Source organism: Columba livia, chromosome 13 (assembly GCF_036013475.1).
Source record: "Columba livia isolate bColLiv1 breed racing homer chromosome 13, bColLiv1.pat.W.v2, whole genome shotgun sequence".
Classification (NCBI taxonomy): Eukaryota; Metazoa; Chordata; class Aves; order Columbiformes; family Columbidae; genus Columba; species Columba livia.
The window spans coordinates 20,904,747-20,927,019 of record NC_088614.1 but is presented as its reverse complement, the minus strand read 5'-3'; the positions used below and the strand labels follow the sequence as shown (position 1 = coordinate 20,927,019).

The 22,273-nt window shown below is 42.0% G+C and overlaps 1 protein-coding gene across 3 annotated transcripts in view; it reads left to right on the top strand.

The window, feature by feature from the left end:
* Positions 1 to 19,097, top strand: part of NFATC3 (nuclear factor of activated T cells 3) — a 76,098-nt gene extending 57,001 nt beyond the window's left edge. For 2 of the 3 annotated variants that reach the window (XM_065028493.1, XM_065028492.1), the window contains one exon: positions 8,103 to 11,561. In XM_065028493.1, coding sequence (XP_064884565.1) covers positions 8,103 to 8,227 — 125 coding nt within the window. In that variant the 3' untranslated portion in view covers positions 8,228 to 11,561. Of the gene's footprint in view, positions 1 to 8,102; positions 11,562 to 18,879 lie in introns of those variants that run through there. The other variant, XM_065028494.1, reaches the window with a different exon arrangement.
* Positions 19,098 to 22,273: the final 3,176 nt, after the last annotated feature.

The window sequence follows — 22,273 nt, the reverse complement described above, 5'->3', positions numbered from 1 at the left end:
TGAATAATAAAATAACCCGAAATACTTGTAACATCAACTAAAGAGTGACACACAGGTTGGCAAGCCCCAGAGTTGGAATTCTGAAGCATCTGTTGACAGGTCCCTTTTATAAAGGGCACACACAGGAAACCAAACCCAGAGAGAAATAGGCTTACACACAAATGCTGGCATCGGAGAACCGAGTCATTCTTGAAAATTAAAGTAACGAGTATTTTAGGTATCTGGTGTAAGACAGTCCACATGGTGCTCATGCAAGAGATATGTTTACACAGCAAAGTTAGTGGAATAGTTCTGTACCTTGAAGAATGCTTAGTGTCAAATCCACTAACTTGATCAGCTAGTAATACAGAATGCTTACAGATTTAGCTTTCAGGCTGAAGTTAGGAAGAGCACAGCTGCTTAATTATACTGCTGAGCAGAAGAGCAACCATAGCTATAGGAGATAGACAATCTGCAAAGGCAGGAAACACACTAATGGAATACTTGAGTCATCCTTTATCAAATGGGTAGTGTGATAACTGCTTCATGGAGCGCTAGATCACGAGAAGAACCCACAAGGGTAAACATCTCTTTATTTGGTCCAAAGGAGCGTACGGGAACTACTTAAAACACATTTTAAACCTTTCTTTGCTTTGTGGCAGTCTCAGCACTACGGGCTGTGACGATCTTCAAGAGGGAATAGGTAAGCAATAAAACTCACTTCACAAAAAACAGGTAGTCAAAAGAGTAAAAGAGTTGCAGGCCATCTGCGAACTGCTGACAAAGGTTCCGATGAAGCGTACAACTACTCTGGTGTGAGAGACGACAAGCTGCTTTCAAATGCAGAAAACAGAAAATCAGTAAGTAGGTTAAATGTGACACCTGGCCACAAGATGACAAATCACAGATTCAGGTAATAAGCAGATAAATTAACTTAGAAAGTTTTTTGACTGATGTTCACAGTTGAACTAGAGATTCTCATGCCAAAGTCCTTTGAGAAAGGGACATGTCTCATGACCTGGCCCAGTAAAAAGGTTTTAGAACAAACAGATAAACAGACATTGACAATTCACCTCAACTAGGTGACAGGCCAGACAACAGCTCTGGCACAGCACGCAGCAGCTGGACCATTAACTGTGATGTGTCGCCTCTTGCCTCAATCTGATTGGAGCCAGGGGACTGGAAGCTGGTAAATGTGACGCTGCTGCTGCTCAGCTGTCCAGAACAGTGAGAAACCAAAAACTGTCTAGAAAGCTCTGCAGGAAGACCTGGTGATTAAAGCAAATCAGTGCAAGGAGTGGAAACTAGGGTAAGGGAAGGACAAAACACCTGGCCTCATGCCACACCTACAAAGACAAGCTCTCCAAACTACGCTCATTTAAAGCTATTTTGAATTTGAAATGGACAATTCCATACAAACTTGCTCAGTAGTGTTAAATAACAGTGTGAATAAATACTAGGAATATCTAGGAAACCAGCAGAGAATGAACAAACGCTACCTCTATAGATCTGTTATGTGCCCACATTGTGTCCCCAAGGCCACAAAAGAACTGGATGCACACATGTTGTTTTGTGGGGTGTTTTGGTTAAGGACAACTAGCATGACCAAAGATTAGGAACAGAAGTTATGCTGAATCAGCTAGGACTCACCAGCCTAAATTAATTAGGAGAATATGCGAAGTATAATAAGATGAATGGGCGGCACAGAAAAGGTAATTGAAAATACTTGTCGGGAGAGATAATAATAAAAGCGTCCACCAAGTAATGATACAGCAAGTTCAAGACATAAGCACTGCTACAGCTACTGTAGTGAACTGTTAGAAATGACCGTTTCAGAATGTTGCAGATGACAGATTTTTGACCCCAAACGGGACGATTCAGCACAAAAGATGCAGCATCGGGCTCCGAGATTCCCTAGGACAAACACCATTTGGAGGCTGCTGGCACATCCTGGAGAAGCATTGTGATGTGTTTCCCCTAGGTCCCTAATGCTGCCCATTACAAGCCTAATGGTTTGTAATCTGGACCAGTTTGTTTGTGGTTCTCCATGGCAGTTTTCGGCCACTATTTTTGACCTACAAAAACGTAAAATGCTTGATAAGTGCCTGTTAGAGGGATTCTCTTGACCTGTAGAATGTATAGATGCTGATTATAGATCACCAGCTTCCTGCAAGACCAGAGGTCACTTGCACTATTCCCAGAAAGACCTTTATGTTCAGGAATTGCTTATACATTCCTTTGTGTTCCAGAACAAAATATTTGTCTCTTAGCATTCAGAGATATGGAGAATTAAGTACAGAGCAATTTAGAAGCATGTTAGTACTTGGTTGGCATTTGTTTTAAAGAGGTAATGCCTTTACTTCTCACGTTAGAAATTCAAACACTTGTCTTGGAGCTCATGCTACATCTAAATGTGTTTTTACTCTAACATAAAATATTCAGTAAAGTGGTACAGGTATACAAGTTGACTAACAAATTAGGGACTCGTCTCACACTGAGAGAATAAATTATGGTGACATTGTAGAACTGATTAAACAAACCAGTGGGAAAAAGGCACAGATCTTACAAACATACATATATATATCAAAGCACCGGTTCCTCTTTTAAGAACTTGTTTCTCTAAATTTCTATTTTTTTTTAAACCAAACCACTCAGCAACTTACTATTAAAAGCACCAGCTTTCATGATGTTGCCATGCTTCATAACGTAGGAGCTTTGTTCAGTCCAGATCAGCTAACATGGACAACTCCTCGTCGGTGAGAATTTCTCCCGCGAGGTTGGTCAGTACTGATCACAGGCCGCATCTCCAGTGGAACAGCTGCTAAGATTACTGCCCCTAGCTCTGTGTGTCACTCGCTGCACAAATGGCTGAGCTGTTCAACCTAATTTTAGTTCATCTTAAAACTCTGGATTGCAAATTGCAACAGTTTTAAGAGATCTTCATCGACAGTCTGGTGGTTCATGCAACGAACAGCTGGAGCAATAACTTTACCAGCTGTCCCCATGCAGGTCTTCAGTGACCAAGAGCCAAAGCCCTCAGCTCAAAGACAAGGGCAGGGGAAGGGGAAGAGGCCTCCCAGGAGCTGCGGCCCCGTTTGTGTCAGCCTCAGGGGCTCAGCAGCAGAACACTGAAATCAAACCGGGCGGAACAACCCAGTAAAACAGAGTATGTGGTTGCTCTCATTTTACCGGCTTGACAGCAGATCCAAAGGTCAGAGCTAGTTGTGTTCTACTCTGTTCCGCTGGTATTGATGTCAGTATGCTGCTCACTGTTTTTGAAAGGGGCTTGAGCCTCTGGGTGACTTTCCGTGCTTTTTCAGTGCAGCATGTTTGTGCCTTTTTGATGCAGCAGAGCGGGAAGAACAAAACAAAAGCCACACCAACAGCTTTGCAATACAATAGTACAGTAGCACAACTACTGACAAGTCAAGCCTAATCTGTTTGTAGCAGATTCTCCCCACCACGTTAAATTCTGTTCTGCACAACCTATTTTTAACTATTAGTATAAATCTACCAGCCAGCTTACACTGTGCATAAATACCCGGGAAGTAAAAGGTGAAACGCTTGCAAATAAAGTAATGGCTGAAATTCTGAAACCTGGGATAACTGCCAAAGAGGTCAATTAAATAGACATAAGAAAGTTGTTAACATCATTTCCATTTCATAGCCTTATTTAAAAACAAAAAAGCTGTATTGCATTTAACCCATGCCAGAGCTGACAAACAAGTCTTCCAAATGCAGTTACCGCTTGTGTACTGGAAGAGCCTCCTGCATTTCTGTACAGGCAGCGTGTGCCACCCCTCTCTCCTTTGATCCCATTCGGACGGTATTTCAGGATCAGCAGCCTGGATGGGTAGTGCAGAAAGCATTTGGGAACACTTTTGATGTTGTCCACTCAATTGACACTGGTCATGCAGAACAATTCCAGGTGATCAGTAGGTACTAAATGAGTACCACATATTAACTAGACCTCCGTAATTATTTAGTGTGTGAAGTATTTCTGGCTCCTCATTTCTTGACAGTAGAGGTCCAGGATATCGCATTAGCAGTCAGAAGAGCCGGCAACAAACATGCAGTGGTTGAACCGGGGGGAGGTATTAGACAGAAGAGTCAAGGTCCTACTCACATAACTGTTCAACTGCATCTTAAGTCTCATGAGATTTGCTCTTTTCAAAGAGGCAACAGGTATAAACTACACAACACAAATGAACCTGGCAGACAGGCCACAGAGGACCTTAATAACGTGCTCAAGATCTGTATTACTGAATCCTGAAAAAGCTCTGCAGCCTTCCCCTAGAAACTTGTGCTCAAGAAAGGAAAGGTTATAAAAAGTAAGTGTATGTATTAAAAAAATACCAAGGTGCATGGCTTTTTTAATACATACACTTCTCAGGACCTAGTTGCTAACAGGATGGCTTTTAAGGTTAAGCAGAAGGGCATATGAAGTCCTTCTAGCTACATTTCTAGGACAGCATAGCCCATGCAGCCCATAGTCAAAACCAGGAAAGTATTCTTCTGGAAGCACAGAAAATCAGTTTTCTTTAGTTCATAAAGCATCACCAGTTTAGCCCGAGCTCTGTCCTGTCTCAGGACGTTGGGATTGACTGCCTCTCCCAATTTGTCACCTAAGAACTTAGATTTTGCTAGACAACATTGCAGAAAACCAATGTTTATGCTCATTAATTAAGTTTTCAGTTTTATCACAGACCACTACATGTTCTGTGATGGACCCTGTGCTGGAGGAGGTAATGTGTCACGCCTTCAAATACTAACCCTTTGATTGCTATTCTAGTCTTTGAAATAACATGATTTTCTCCATCGCAAATTAATACAAAAAGGCAAATGCCATGATTTCACCTTCAGTCTTGTACATTTCTACGTAGGACTTTGACTCTTCGTACTGACTACATGATTTACATTTTAAATTTCTGTAATTCATACCACTACACCATCAGAAACACAAGTGAATTGTGAGAATGCTGGTAAACACAGGGTGTCCTTCAAATAAAGCCAAAAGCTTCCCGATTTAGATATATGCAGGCATCTCATTATTTGCTGCCTTGAAGCCGAGGTCTACATCTCTCCAGCGAGCTGTTCCACAGGACTTCCAGGCTGCCCGATCCTGGTAAATATTCAGCCTGGCTCTGTGCAGCGTTTCTCCAGCTTTAAGGGCAGCCTTCCCTAGGAAAGCTGCTCTCCCGGCTCCGGCGCCGCTGCTCCGCGGGACGCTGCGCGCAGCCCGGGCACAGGAGCCGTTGCCGCCCGCTCCCACCGCGCCACGGCCAGACTGCGGCGCCGCACGAGGCTTCTGCAGGCTGGGCTTGCTTTGAAGAACTTTCACCATCGTCTGTCCGTAGTGTGAATCACTGTATAGCCTTCTGGAGTCTGCAGGCCCCCCCATCCCTTTGTTGCTTACGGATTTCCAGACGGCTGCAATAGGCGCTCTTGGAAAGCGCACCGTAGGAAGCCGTGTTAGGCAGGAGGCTGTGGCCTGGGAAAAGCACCTTTGCCAGACAGCAGAGAAAGAACGCTGGCCTTCCACTGAGGCCTGCACGGCAGTCTGGACAGACGCCAGTTTAGATACTGCCTCCTAAAAAACCAAAAGCCAACACTTGAATACCAGTTGGGTTTAAAAACCAGCAATCCTAGCAGAATCACTGTGGCAAGTAACATTTTCTAGAATTTTCTGTTGGGAAGAAGACAAGGTACTGCCTTTCCCTTGGAAACGGTACATGTTTCTAATGTAAATCCATATCAACCAGATAAATCTAGCTATGCTATTAATAAAAATGGTGCCAAAGATGTTCTCAAACAGCAAAATGAAAGGCATAGCAGAGCTCTCCCACTGTGCTATAAACCAGCTTCCCGTAAACAAAGCTGTTATTTTCTTAAAAGGGCAAAACAACACAAACTAACCTGTAACTTTAATATTCTACATAATGAGTTATGCAGAACTTTGGCAAATAAAATACCGCATGACCAGCTATTGTATTCACAGTGTAATGCGATTTAAGGAACATTCAATACCACGTGGCTACATGCAGTTCAGTTACACGCCTCTGCCTGGGGAACTACAGAACGTTGCAAAGTACAGACCAGTTTGTTCCGATGTTGCTGGTACAGATACATATCAAAGGAAGTAACCGTCTAATAATTTCAAAATATAAAAGGTATTTAGCTATGTTGCTTGTTATTGTACTGCTCATCAAAGTTTTAGTAGCACAGAACAGCTGCACTGTTTGATTTGCACAAAGCAACTGTCAGTAGCATAACCTGGATAATAGATGGTAGGGGCGTGTAGTTAGAGCAAGCTGACGAGGGCCTGACAGGAGCCGAGGGAGCGTAGTTCTTACAAGCGAACACCTAAATTCTGTTTACAAACATCTTGGTTTTTACCAGTTGTTTAAACATGCATTGTGTTGGCATAATAAAAATACTTGCGAAAGTGTCCTACCTGCAGTCACACAATTTTCAGTGTCATAGTGCCAGCTGAGTTCATTGAGTGAAAGACTTTTTTGAAGCCAAATAAATTGCAAGTCTGGTAATGCTTGAGGGAATTGGTTATTATGTAGCTCACCAGAACTGCTTTAACCTTTGGGCTGCCATTAATTGACTTTTAGGTAACAAATACCTCCTCCATGGTTACAGCTGGGTATGTGCCATACCGTTATTTGAAAGCTTTCCTAAGTAAATGCAAAGAATATAGACAAAAGTTGTTTTCAGAGGTGGATCCTATGTACATATGCATACTTCAGAGAACTTACTGCATTTTCTCTCAGACCGACTTACGTCACCGCTGCAGCAAAAGGCAACGCTGAGGCTGCGGAACAGGAGGAGCAACTCAGACTACCTGCAGATGGGTTTTGTTTTTCTTCTACCAGGCAGGAAGCGTTGGTAGGAAGCATTAAGAAGGGTGGTGAAGTACACCAGTACCATTCTGTAAAGTTACCCAATAACAGAACAAAAGAGCAGATCAGATGTGATTTTCAATAGAAGTGGCTCACTAGCAAAACAAAAAGTTGTTATTTTTCCTAGGAATGGTCCTTACTCAACTAAAGGATCCCATTAAACTCATGTTTATAGACTGTCCAAACAAATCCATGTCAGAGGCTTTTCCTATATGACTATAGTTCCACGTGTTCAAAGTCTTGCTGAGTAAGAGATGCTGTACACCTGCTGCCACTCAGCCCTGGAAGACAGCGCGACCGACTGCCTCTTCTAACTATTACGTGATGATTTCCATTTTGGGTATCATCTCATACTGATCTAAATTTGTTGTTACTATTTAATGTGATACTTTTCATCACCACTTAGAAGATTTCTTCAGTTTTTTTAGTTAAACCTACCATTGCCCATTTTGGAAAATGGACATTCATATCACTGCATTTACATTTACCAATTAAAATACATTTTCTCTATCACCTTCCCAACTCAATTGCACTGCAGTCAATTATCGTGGTTTCAGAGTAACACTCCAAAACTGTCATTTGCTGAGAAGTGCTACTGTGTCGCTCCGTATAGTGATGGCCCACTGACCTTTGCGGAATCTGACACGCACAAACTGACGTGGCCTGTATAGGCAGTCTGCAGTCGTCACTATAGAAAAGCCAACTGATGACTAAGGGAGTTTTTATTATTGCAGTTTCAGAAATGCAAGTACTCAGAAAACTGGCCAATTAAATAGGCATTATAGTATTAATACGAACGCAAATCCAAGTTCTGAGGAAGTTCTGGAAGTAGCCTGAAAGAGCCGAGAGTTACTAGAGTTAATTGTCGTGCCTGTAACCCCCTTGAACAGAAAGAGCTCTGTTTGGAAGTCTGCGCTAAACTGACCTGTGCCTTTCTGTTACCTGTTTGCCTTAAGTACGTACGTGCTCGTTTTCATCAAATGCTTAGGAAGTCTCCTCCATGAATTACGGTGAGTACGTGGTGTAACAGTAACAAAACTAGAACCTTCCCCCCTCCGCCTTGCTCAACTGTTACTGAAGTTTACGTTCCTCATTCATCCTCTGGTACGTAACTGCATCAAGGCTTAGCACTTAAACATTTCATTTTAAAAGTGATACGCTGATGAGTTCTGCATTTTGGAAGGCATTCAAACAGTCACCTTTTTTCTTCCTTAGTGAATGAGATCATAGGAAGAGACATGTCACAGATCTCAGTGTCGCATGGAACACCAGTGGCCAGCCAGTCCGCAGGCACATGTCCTGGATCTCTGGAGACAAGAATATCTGATGGAATCCAGTAACGGAGAAGCTTACAACTAAACATCCATGAAATAATGGTTTCTCTGAATATTTCTTCGTCCTCTTCCTCTTTAGACTTACTGTGCTTCCAACTCTGTGGCCTTTATGAACTGGAACAGTGGATCCTTGCAAAGCCCTTTTAGCGGGTTACATTTGTGATGTAGAGACAGAGCATTTTAATTATAGTTCCTCAGATGCTGTAAAGAGACTTCTTAAAATGGACACACAGAATCCACACCAGATACTTTAACTGTTTTAAAGTTACAAACAAGCTTTGCTTTTTGCATTTAAGTAGAATACTTTTATATTGTAAGTGCTTCAGATGTGTGGAGATGTTAGTTTGCTCTTATAATATTCACAGTACTGAATGTGGAAAAATATTTAATACACATCTTCAGTGTGCTGCTTTCCCTTAGAGGTAGTAGAGTCTGTAACACCTTTTGGTCCTTTTGGAAAGCCTTTAAAGCTTCTATCGTTTAATCTTATTTTTTAATACAATCTTCCAGTGGCAAGTCACACCTGCCATCTGAAGCCAGTGCCACGGAAGCCGCTGTGTATACAGATACTGTAGTGTTCTCTTTCTTAGACTCATAGGAAGCAAAGCCAAATGTAGATCTGCACTTGTTTATAAACTGAAAATGTTACTTGATAGGCTGCAAAAAGACCATTCCATCATGGAAGTGTTGGGATAGAAATGACATTCCAAAATTTAACTTTTATAACTTTGTGGATAATCTTCCTGTTCTTTATTAGCACAGGCTCCTTCTTGAAATAGCCTTTTCTTAGAAAGTTACATTTGTAATCAAATTTGAGCAGTAGGCTTTTAGATTAAAGAACAGCAACATCAAAGCCATGTCAGATACGGGAGAAATGTTAATACTTGCTGAGGATCTAAGAGTTCCTGTTATCCCTACAAAATATGGTTTTGAGATCACCAATTCAGTGGCATTCAAGTTTTCCATGCAATAAATCAATAGATCACATCTGCATATGAAAGAATGTTGTATGCCTGACCATGCCACTTGGAAGTCCTAAGGAGATTACAATTACGGTTCCTTAAATTTAAGCTGTTTATAAACGTCAGTTTGCTAAATAGTAATTTCCTGTGAATTAGGGATTAGGTAGTATAATTTGCCCATGTTTAACGGTAAATCTGTGAAGCAGAAGCTACCAAAGAAATACACAAGATTTGTAGCAGCAGCAAACTTTGTGCTGTGCTCAAAGGATGCATTTCCCTTGCCCACGTTACCTGACACCTTTGAAACAATCTGTTTACATAGCTATTAAAAATACCAGGCCTCTATGATCAGAAACCTAGGAGAGGATCTGAAACTGCCTGCTTAGGCCACAGACACTTCCCCCCCAGAAGACACTGAGCGTTCTGATACGGAACATGCAGGGTACAGCAATCACAGCAAAGTAAGGTCAGAAATACGCTGAACCTCAAAACATTTCACATGCCAGCTTTAGTTCCTCATTTAGGTGAGCCATGATGCTCTAGTGAAAAATAACAGCAAGTACACTCAAAAAGTTTGAAATATAGAAGTGTACGTGGATATAAACTACTTCAGACAATTGTGACCGGTTTATTGGTTTAACGTGGAGCACATGCCTCTTTCAGTAGAAAATTACTCTAGACTCTCAAAATTACAGTAAAATGGTCTTAAAGTGGATAAGATTACTACATTATAATACCTGTAAGAGTAAACACAGCTTGTACTGATGTTGCGTTTCAGCAGACAGTCATGGGGAAACTTCCCATCAAGCCTGTTGCAGGCAGAACATCACCACCTAAATCTGAGGCAGCACCCAAGCAATACCACTGTGGTAGCTGTAACCGCACCTTTGTGACGGCTCCGTCAGGAACCCTTCAACAGACCGTACATTGGGCGGGTAAAACTGTAACTCCTTATCACGTACTTCCTTTTAAGCCTAAGGCTACAATCGTGATGTTTCAGTTATTTCAGACAACTTAATGCAAGGCCACTATGTGCGTACTGGGAATCTTTGGCATCCTTTTTGTGAATGTATTGTTCAACGGTGCACATTTCTGAATTTGCAGAAAAAAAAATTGGCAGGACTGTAATCTGAGAAGTGTGATATTGTAATTGTCCCTCAGCAATGGTGCTTTACTCTGTCCTCTACTCATTTACGATAAAGATGCTAGAAAAGGATTCACATGCTCAGAAATACATCTACTTACGTCTAACACCTTAACAAAAGAAACCCCCACAACACTGTAAAGTACGTCATTGTCCACAGACCGCGCTGGTGGCACGTTCCAGTTTTCATTCATGTATTGGGTCTTTTGCATTAACCATTGTTTGTAGGAGAATTCTAACTTTAAAGCTTTTCATACTGTACGGGATTTATGCTCCTTTATCCTGCTGGTACAGACTCTCCTTGCAATTCTCCAAGTAGCTGGAATTCACACTGTACCTAAAATATGGGAGCCCAAACAATCCAGAGTTGCTATGCACTAAATTTTCTGATGCCTTTAAATACCTTGATGCCTGTAGACATAGAGACGCTTTCCTATTTAAAAATGAAATTTCAAAATATAGCTTTGGATACTAAAGCAGTTTTGTATTTGCCTTGTAAAAGCTTCAATACAAGGGTCTTAATTTTATTTTAGCTTGTGTGATAACATAGGTAAAGACTGTTAATCTTATGTAATTTTAGTGACATAAAAAGCACACAATCTCTATTGGACTATGCAAATTTAATTACAACAGCAGAACCCGGCAACTGTTGATATTTTGTTGGCATCCACTTCCTTGCCCTTAAGTCCTTTCTTCTCCCCACGTACCTCTCCAACATTTTTTAATAATGCAATTATCCTGAAGGAACGCCTTAACGACGAGGTAGCTTCGCTGTGAGGAGGGTCAGAGATCGATGTTAAAAACAAACTATTAAGGGGTAGCACATTAATCTGGGCAGGAGGGGGGGTGATTTCTGAAATTCCCATAAACTAGCAATCTGAATTTCTCTCATGTTATCAGGGGAACTGCCATCCTTTTTAAACCAAAGAATTAAAAATAACATGATGGTTTTGTCCTGATACAAAGCTTTGAAACTCTATTTTTGATACTCATAATGGATGTCATTCCTTGAGGTTCGGAAAATGTTCAAATTGAAGTTTTATATTTAAAAATGTGGGACAATAAAGATTAAGTTCTAGATGTTTACAGAGCCTTGTATTGTAATTTCATGTACATTTTGTATTTTAAACATTTTTGTAAGTTATGATTGCAGTGCTACTTGCAGAAATAAAGGGAAAAAACTTGCATTTAGGCTCTTAAATCATAGTGTTCAAATAAATAAAAAGAATGCAAATACGTTGTCATTTATTTAAAACGCAGGCTCCAGTGCAGAGTGGGAGAAGCTCCGTTTGTGACGCAGTGGCAAACAGATGTGCTCGTTGTCACAGGAAATGACATCAGTATTCCCCTGCAAGAGTGGTAGATTTCAAAGCAATACAGTAGGAGTCTGGTGCAACTTCCCACGGTGAGCCGGTACCTGCTAACGGAGGAGCGGCAGCGCTGGCACGGTGTCGGTCTGCACAGTAACTAGGGGGTTCCTCTCTGCAAGTATCATTGTTTCCATTAGATGCTCACAAGATTATTTTGATAAATTATTCCAGAAATTACTACTCAGGGAGCGCATCATAAACCGTAATTTCTATTCCTGAAAGGATATTACCGTCAGCAAGACACAGTTAAACAGTTTAAGAAATAGACGTAAAATTCCTACAAACTTTAACTTATTTGCCAAATCTTTGCTGATCAAGCGGTACTGAGCGAAATGCCTTCAGGAATGGTACAGCAGATTCGGGGATTCAAATCTGCATTTCATCTCAGTGGTATCAGGGCTGCTGAGAAGAGCTTCATCTCCCCAGTTTGGCTGCAGGGTCTCTCACTGATCTGTGGAATCCCTAGGCATATTATGGTATGCAGACGTTCCAAACTCGGCACTGAAGCAACAGCTCTGGCCTTCGGTTAGCAACGCACACCTTGCCGAGAGAGAACAGGGACAGCGATCCCGCAGTCAGCTCCTGCTCGGCAAGTTTAGGATTAGCTCTTATTTAGACGGCATGTCCTGACCAATTACCTTCACCAATGGTTTTTATCTATAAATACAGCAGCAGTGCCAGTCACTGAACGCAAAGTATTTATATCTTTTACTAAAAATAGCACAAGCGGTTTGAAAGCTGTTCCACGTGCTTTCTAGTACGATTACCCAGTATATAATTAGCATATACCAACAGTAGTAATAATCCATGCATATACTTGACTGTCAGTTTGAGTCTTCGTTCAGATGCAAACGGGTTGAAGGCCGATTCACCAGCACTGATAGAGAGATGACGGGACGTGCGGTCACTTCAGGCCGTTGAAAGCTGAGCGAAGCTGACCCTGAGCACTCATGCAGCCAGCTGTGTCTGTCGTACTGCAGAGAGGAGACTGTACTCCAGGCATTGTGAAAACACCAGTTTTGTAATTTTAGGCAATCGGAGAGAAGGAATGCCTTGTTAAGGTCAGTTCCTTTAGAAGAGTAATCAGAAGTTCCTCTTCATTTAGGGCCCAAACCCACAGGAAGTGCTGGCAGAAATCAAGGCCTTCTCATTCTCTCACTGTAGCTAGTAATTCCTTACGAGATCCCACAGTGTTATTTGTGCTGTCTGCTTCCCTCCGCTTGTTCCCAGACTCCTCTCCCTCTCCTGCCATGTCTCCAAGCCTAACTCAAAATACCGCTGTATGTTTTGAAGCCAACACACGCTCCACTGTAGTGAACTAGCTGAGGATGGAGATCTTTTCCAAATGGTCCCCCCGCTTATTTTTTTCCCTCTTGCCTTAATTAATTGACAAGAATAATACTCAGGAGCAAGCCACACTACTGTCGTGACTAGAGCATTAAAGTATGTGAAAGGCCGTTAGGAGCGTACTCAGTCCAACATGGAAAACAAAAAGGATTTCTAATGTATTTAAACCACACGTAGTTTTGCATACAGATTTCTCTAGTAATGGCAGTTCACACTGAACTTTATTCTGCCTACTAAAAAGGGTGATGTTTCTCCATCGTTCTTAACACACAAAAAGCATTGCTGTTTGCAGAGATTCTCGAAGAAACATTTTACAATAACCTACTGTTGCCTTTGTTACCAGAAACATCTGCTACACGTAAAAGACAGCAGAAGGAAAAAGGTAACAAGACTTTAAGATAAAGAAGCAATAAGAATAGGACACTTGTTTTCCAAAGGCTTGTATGTATGGTGAAGTTTTTTAGAAAAGACTGATCTGCTAGAGAAGTCGGGCTATACAAGTCCTCCGAGCTGTTTCCGCAAACTTAACAGTGAAGATTTTATTGCTTTATTGTTATTATCTTGACACACTTTACACACTCACCTGTTCCTTACTGTCATTGTTGTGACACCTGCTGGTACGAGCTGGAAGAGCGTTTGTGGGCTGTGCTTGCTCCCCCTGCAGGGCTCTCCCTCCCAAAAGTCCTCTCGTGGCGTTTGTGATGTGACACTTAACTCACGAAAACACCGCGTTAAGTGTTGGTGCAATCCTGTATATCACAGGGAAAGGCACACAGTTGTAGCTACAAGAAAACTGCAATAGCTCACGTCTAAACCAGCCAAACAGAAGTCTCGTCAAGCTACCTGCGCGTTGCTTCTCCGCATGTTGAATAATTTAGTCCCAGCCCTTAATACACTGCAGAATGAGCTAAACCTTCCATAAGGAAACACTTGGAACATCTCTCGGAAACCAAATCACATATGTACGGTGATAATGAAATGCAAACATTTAAGAGGACAATAATAAAACTGAATGGGCAAATAAGCAAAGAAGAACAAACTCTTCAAGAGTCACTGTTTTTTCAGGAAGGCCATATTTTGGTGCAAGGTCATTAATTAAACAACCCCATCTTGCTGAAAGTAGTTCTTATGACAGCAGTTTGATGCCTAAGGGCCTCAGCCGTTGCCTATTTATTTCAAAATACAATCTTGCCATTCAACTTTCCTTACAGAAAGATTCACTGTGCCAAAGCAAATTAAAACAGACAAATACATTGATGATGAACACTTCTTCATGTAGGAGCTGTGTTATCCGTAAAGGTAAAAGGGAACCAAGGAGCACAGTAGAAGTTGGGTCTGGAAGAAATCAAAAAGATACGCAGCACAGAAAATTCCTGAAGGCTGGACAGACTGACTCTCTAGGTAAGAGTTGGGGGAGCACGGGCTGCAGGGCCTGAAAAGGCTGGAAATAATAAAGTGGTTCTGATCAGAGAGATGTTTCTGTCCCTGGCTGCACTCACTGGCACACTTACTGTTTTACTGATACATGCATTTGTGCAATTCCATCTTCCTGCCACTTCTTCCCTTACCAGGAATAAAAATTTGCTTGTAAAAATCTTCAACGGAAAGCAAATATGAGAGGTCAAGGATAACGTTATTCAAGTAACAGCAAATACCACCCTGTGACATTTGCCTGGCTGTAGTCACAGCAGCTAGATGAGAAGTACAAGTCATCAAGCCAGTAGGACAAATAAGGCAATACTGAAACTGAATTAAGTGCTACTATGGGATTATTTTTTCTAAGGATATGAAAAAAAAAGCAGCTATGCCAAGAATGTCATGGTTGCCATCTGACCTCACCACTGACAGAAGTCATAATGGAAAAGTTGCACACACAATGAAGGAAACAAGCAATCCAACACTGGCCAAATATCGTGCTGAGTGACATCGTGGTTTGGAGAGACAGAGAGACGCACATTTTGTGGTTGTCAGCAGAGTTTCTCTCAGAGTCTGAAATGCTGATTGTCTGAGCCTAAACCCTTTGGAACTAATCCAGCTGCTTAAATGGCACTGCAGACAAATGAGGTTTCCTTAGCTAGCGAGAATATAAAACACACAAAAGACTAAGAAGAAGAACTTTTGCTTCCTGAGAAGGTCTGTCTCCTGGGGCAGTCCGCCGCTCCTGCAAACGGCTAACCCCAACTCCTGCTGCATAGCGGCGAGCAGAAAAATCCCTCACAACGTTCTTAGCAACACTTTTTAGAGAGCAGTTAAGCTGCCTAAAACACCCGTAGATAAGCAGCAGTTAAACCTATCACTGACTACACAGGGCATGTTCTACCGTGTATTGTTCCATTTCTCTGGGCCATTTCTGCCCTCCTTCCTGGGTCCCCCTAGAGGGACTGTGCTTTCATTGCTATCCATCACTTGCATATACATTACACTATGCTCAAGATTTTTTCCAATAGTACACAAACTTTTAGTAGTTCAAACAACATTTGGAAGAGCTGAGTAAAACAGAATTCTATCAATTGTAACAAAAAATCCCATTTGGTTGGAAGGACACCGCCTAATTACAGTACAACACTAAGTGACATTAAGTATTTACAGTGACTCTTTCATAAACAAAGTAGCGAAAATGAAGAAGGCAATTAAATTCTATCTTTCCATTCAGTTTGTACAATAGTTCCTAAGCCACATTGTGTTTCTTTCATCCAAAATGCACACAGGTAGCTTATGCGTCACTGAAGGCCACTTTGTGGACAGTAGAGATCTGCTGCCAACGGGCCCAAGCAAGCAGAATCAGAACTGGATATCATGCAACACAGAAATGCTCAGTGGTGATGTTGAAAAAAAGAAATCACATTATTGAGATATGTGGAGGGTGCCTGTTGACCTTGTTAAGCCCCTTGGGACAGATACTATCAGGTTTTCTATGCAACAGCATACAGACATTTTTTCAAAGAAGGCATACTGCAGCTTGGGGAATGCGGGCGGTGTTCCTACCGCATTTAACCAACTTAAAGACCTCATCTTTACACCTGCTGTTCTAATCCCCCAAGATAAGTCAGGCATCTTTTCACTGATTTTTTAGGACACTTCTCTGAAGTCTCCTTTGTCTAGCAAATGAGGTGCAAACGCTCACAAAACACATACCTGAATCCAGCTTATGGTCTTGCTAAAGGCACAGACATTGGGCATAAAATGAGAAGTGAATGGCACACCAGCTTTAGCTTTCTCTTTGCAACTGAGAGGGAGGTTTAGGATCGCATACAGCTTGAATTATTTCTGCCCATTTGTATATTTTGAGTCCCTTCATTCTCAGTACGACTCCCACAAAAGAAACATAAGCAAGCAGGAATAGGAGATGAAACCTCACATGCAGAAAGGTCAGTGAGGAAAACAGCTTTGGCCCACCTGCACTGAACCAAACAGAGCCAATACGGAGCTTCACAGCTGCTGTCGTGCCCCTCCATACCAAGCTCAAGTGAAGCTGCTGCTTCTGCTTCTCGTTAGCTAAAGGACCAGACTATCTTCTAGAACACCTTTTCCTGACTATAAAAAAAGTCCGAATTTCTGGTACCACTGTTATTATGACAGTCACATACACGTAATCACAGGGCTGAGGAGAACAAAGCAGAAGAGTTCAGTAGAGACTTGATTTTCAAATGAGAAAACTGCTAGGAAGGCTACAGAGAGGAAAGTGTTGGCAATCTGCTGCTCCTCGGTGGTGGGCAGCACCTAGTCCCTAGGCCAGTAATAAGCTACATGGAACTACAACCTGCTGCTTGCAGTGTACAGACTGACAGAGAATACACAGCAGCAATGGGCAGTATCCATCAAAGGGAGAAGAGAGAATGGAACACTCAGTGAGGCAAAAACCAAGCAATTTGGTAAAAGAACTGATGCTTAGTATGTGAAAACATTTACATACATATGGAAGGGAAACAGCTTTGTTCCAACTAATAGCACGGCCCAACTGTCTCCAGCTCCAGAACAGAATCTGGAAGAGAGGGGGCAGCAAGAGAGATTAAACTGGTCTAAATCCTCTGGAAGACTTGAAAGGGAATAATGGCTGTAAAAGCTAAAGATGCCCCACCAAAAGGGTGGAAGACACCAAGGCTAAACCCTTAAGTAGCTCTTATCAGAAGTGGAGGGAGCAAAGCTGTTTACTGCACAAAACCAGAGCAACTAGACTAAACATGGGGTTGTTCATTTATTTCTACTCCTATGTCTTTTAATAAAAACAAAACCACCCAAACAACAAACCTGATTGCCCTGAGCATGATGATTAAACACAGCATTCACCATCTAAATCACACTGAATTCATGCTAGTTAAAGTAATCTATGTGACAGGAAGGCATTTCTTATCTTGACAGGTAGTGAAAACATAAACTGAAACTTCAGGACACTCTAGCAAGTGACCCAGCTACCCAGTGCTGTACTTCGCTCCCTCCGCTGAAACAGGAACAGAAGGGTTCCCCAGTGAAACGGCACAGCTCAGGGCAGAGCCTGCAGCACGCGTGCCAGAGAGGCAAAACCACCACCAGCAACTGCTGGCCGTACTGGAGGCTCTGCTGGGCCACCGGTCCTTGGGCACCTGCTGGAAGCCAAGGTTCACAGGGGCACAACAGAACAGCATTGAATAAGCTTTGGTAAAATGGACAAAGATGTTTTAGGAAGTAATAATTTTTCAGTATTACTGTATCATAGTTGATTTGTGGTATAATTTTGGTTTTAACCCACTTTCCATTAAGAGATATTTCAAATAAATGCAAAAAATTCAAGTCAGGCACCAAGGAGACAACCTTCACTTAGCTGGAATGCAGCAAGTGTTTCATATTAATCACAGGAAGTCAAGAAATTAAGAAATATCATAGCTAGCTGAAATACAAATGAGTTTCAAGTAGGTATTACATAATTATCTGAGTTTGTGCAGACCACTAAGGTAAATGTTTTCTTAAGCAATCATCATTTGAATTCCATCAAATTATTTTCCACTATGTCCCACAGAGATAACATCAAATCTCTGTTAAGTACTGTGATCTCCAGTTCCCAGAACTCAATATACACTTTGGCTGACATTTCAGGTCACATATATAAAGCATTTTTGAGTCTTCTCGGTTATGATGTTCACCTTTTAGTCTCAGTATTTGTCAACATACCATATATTGATCATGAGTTGTTCCATCACCCATCTTTTCCGTAACTGCAACTTTCAACGATTCAGAGCTTTAGCAATGTTTTCCATACCCCCAGATAGATTCACCATTTAAAGTCAGTCTCAAACCAGAGAAAATTGAATGTGCTAATAGAAAGATAATTTCTTCTTTCTCTCTCCATGCCACTTAATGAATCCATGTCAGATCCTGCATGGGAGGAGAAGGACCAGTGATACCGGTCCAGCCAGCACCCCTGACTCAAAGCCAGGACTAGGCAGGCCCAGCTGAGGCACTGACAGCAGGTCCCCAGCTCTCGCTGAGCGGCAGGCGTGTGGGGAGGGAGCAGGACAGCGCTGGTCAAGTGCTTATATTATCTGCAACATACATCTGCAATGGCAGCAATGTCTCCTGTCAGCTCTTTGGTTAGAGCATCATCTCACTCCATTCTGTCACTATTATTTCATATTTACGGTCCCCTTTTCAGCTCCAAAATTCTCCTGTTACTGAAAGATGCTCAGGTTCACCTAATGCCTTATTTATGCCCCAACATCAAATTCACCTAAGTAACAGATGGTGGTTGATGAACTCTAGAAATTTTTAACATGTGCTTCTCTTCTCAGTTTCATTAATTTAAAAGTAATCAATTATTTATACATAAACAATTCATTCACTGTCCCTCTCTTGTTCCTACAGCAGTACAGAACCATCCCAACCACATGAAACAATTGCTGCAAACACCAGCCATGCTAAACAACCGCTCAGGAAGTCTTCAGTCTCCCCTTGCCACAAAAGGCACTACCTGAAAGGTACTATTACACAACCGGCTGTGTCCACAACACAACTGCGCAGCTGAAGAAAAGGACACATGACAGTGTATTTATGAAAGGCAGCATTAAATCTTACAGAGCAGATTCCTGGTATCCTAAAATTTACCATACGCTGTGGTATATGTCTCAAAAAAATTGAGAAGGAAGAAATAAACAAAAAAAAAGAAAACAAACAAACAAACCCTCCACAGGCCTATGTGTCTAAAAAGTAGTGTGGAATTGTCCATGCAAAAAATCTCCCATTGTAAGAAGGGAGATACTTGACAAAAGGGCTGGATCGGAGGCACAGACAGGTAGTACTGATGATTCAGCGAGGGCTTTCAGTAATAGAGGCCATTCTGACATGAAAAACCCTGCTCTGCAGGAAAACGGCTTCCTGCTATAGCAGGGTTAGGGGGAAATCGTTGCTCAACGTCGGGAACATTTAAATTATTTTCTCCAGAAAGTCTGCATAGTTAAGACAGGCCTTGGTTGGCGTTCCAGCAACTACTGCAGCCCCTGCAGTGGCTTCACACAGCTGGAGCCATGTTTACAGCAGCTGAAGGGCTGAGCTCTTCTCAGAACACGGTGGGTGGGCTGGGAACAGCAGGCACAGTGTGCTCACACCGCACAGCGGCCAACAGCGTATTCACCAGCATCGCACCGCCCCTGCGCCCAGCTCTGACTTCAAAGCCAAACCATGCACCTCAGGTCGTCACACACCCCTCGATACTGCCTATAAATATCTTCCCATCAGCACGTCCTCCCAGAACATCCATTAAATTACTCTTACAGCAGTGCATAGAGGATTATTTATAAAGCTCCACATTAGCGATCTTTCAGGGAACGCTGCAGTAGATAGATGCAAAGGCACTTTTTGAAAGGGAGGAATGCTTTCCCATCATGAAGCATTATCAGGAGAACATTAAATTCAATACTTTAATACATTCCAGTCAAAAGGCTGTATGTGCGGTATGACCACTGGTCGGAAATGGACTGCATTTACTGTATTCACCTAGAAAAATAACTTTTTTTAAAAAAAGTTATTACTTCGTGCTTCTAAATGAAAGTCTGAACAATTGATTGTGGGGGGAAGGAGATTAAAAAAAATTGCAAGTTATTGATCTTCCTCAGCATTGAGATAACATGTGAAACTAGAACATCTAACCAAAGAATTTTAAACTACATGTTAACATCATACTTCAAATATACCCAAATGTAGCCAAAACTAGATGAGCTCCTTCCACAAACCAAGTCTTGATTTAAGGAGTACCAGAAGAAACCTGGGCAGTGATGGCTGTTGCTTTGGGCAGATTGCTGGCCCAGGCTTCAAGAAAATCACACAGTAGATAACTTGATATAAAATCTTTGCAATGCAGAAGTTACAAGGTGTCTGCCGTACAGAAGCAGAGTGTATTCTCAAGAGGGAACACACAAAGAACAGCCCAGAGAAAGGCGAGACCTTTAGGCCTGAAAGCTGTGCCACAAAGGTGTTCCGGAAACACAATCTGGGGAGCTACTCATCATGAGCATCAAAAGGTAGGACAAAAGCTTTCCTTTCACACCGATTTTATTATATCATCCCTGACATAAACGGCCACTTCCATTGTCATCTAAAAATAAAAACAAAATACCACCAAAGAACAACACACAAACACACACACGAAACCCAAACAATCAAAAACCCCACCTAACATGCTCTACAGCTGTTAGCACTGCAAAGCCACCACAGTGACAGGGAGTATTTTGGATTATTTTCCACATTATTCACATCATTTCTAAAGCACACCAGCAGAACCCATGTAAGAGAGAAGAGGCGGTAAATGGTACTCTCTGTCAACACGGTATTTCCCTGTGACGCAGATCATACTGGCCACCATTCAGCACAGCTCAGCGACGCGCTGGCAGTGCTGCCTGACCAACGTGGATCTGCAAAGCACTGCGTGTTCCTTGCGCCAGGAAAGGCACTGAAAAACCAATCTCTTAGGTATCAGTGTTCCACCGCTGATTTGGGGGACTAAGGGTGGAGTGGTTTTAATAAGATAATTCAAAAAACACCCTATGGTTTATGTGGGTAAAAAAATAAAAATGAATGATAAACCACAGAGTCTCATTTTTCCTGGGTACACTGAACAATAGAGAAAAACATTCAAGTGGGGGCAGGGAAGGCAGTGGTTTTGAGCATTTGGGAAAAAATGCGAGTCCTCTTACACCAAGAGTTTGTGGAGTTCAGTTTTTAGTGGCATAATCTGTTAAACAGCAGTCATATTTTTCCAGTATGCTTCACAGATTTTACATCTATAGCTAATACGAAACTGAGTATTTCTGAAGTCAGTAACAATACACAGGAATGAGAACAATTTCTGAAGAGATTTCTGAAGAGGTGTGCTGTGCTTACTAAATAGAATTCAAAAGTTACTCATTCTCATTAATTCAGTAATAGCTTTTCTGACTCAAATGCCAGAGTTACAAATTCAAGGATTCCATGATCCAGGGGTGTCTGCTTCATTATCAGCTCCATAACTATACCTTACACAAAGTTATGTGCTTTTTACAATGAAATCAATACAAATATTACATGTTCCCATTTACATGGATAAAAACTGAGGTGCTGGCATGAGAAAAGCTGTTCATTGGATTTCAAATCCAATTTCCTACTCTACATCTAGAGGCTAAAACTTCATTTATGCTGAATGACAGACATGCAACAAGCAAACTGCATTTGTATCCAGCAGCCTTTCCCCCACTTTGGTTTATCTCCGTTGTCTCAACAAATCTAGAGCCCATCATTCTATACCCAGCGGTGCCTGCAGCTCACGAGACCAGCAACACGAGCAGAATGGCCTCCGGGCTCCTGCTGCGTCCCTGCGGGTCCAGCTCTTTGCCGTGCCTACACGCAGTGCTGCTGCGGCTCTATTGCTGGCAGTTCCAGAGCCACACGGCTCAAAGCTGGTTTAGTTACATCTGCAAAGCGCTTTGACTGCTTTTTCTCCTCACCTTCACTGCTTCATTTCTGGCTTATCCAGAATTACCTCAAGAACTGTCTGCCAGCAGTAATGTCCTTTGTCTCCAGCGCATCCCACCCCACCCCTAGCATTGGCTAATACCGCAGCTGTCTCCTCGGCGTATTTCCAACCTGCTTTTCCTGTTCAAAACAAGTCAGAAAATCATACCACCTTCTAAATCCTTAGAAGCACGATGTTAATCTCTATGCCACCAGCCAAAATACTATAGCAATTACAAACCCGCTAAAAGCCACAATATCCAAAACTGAACTTGCC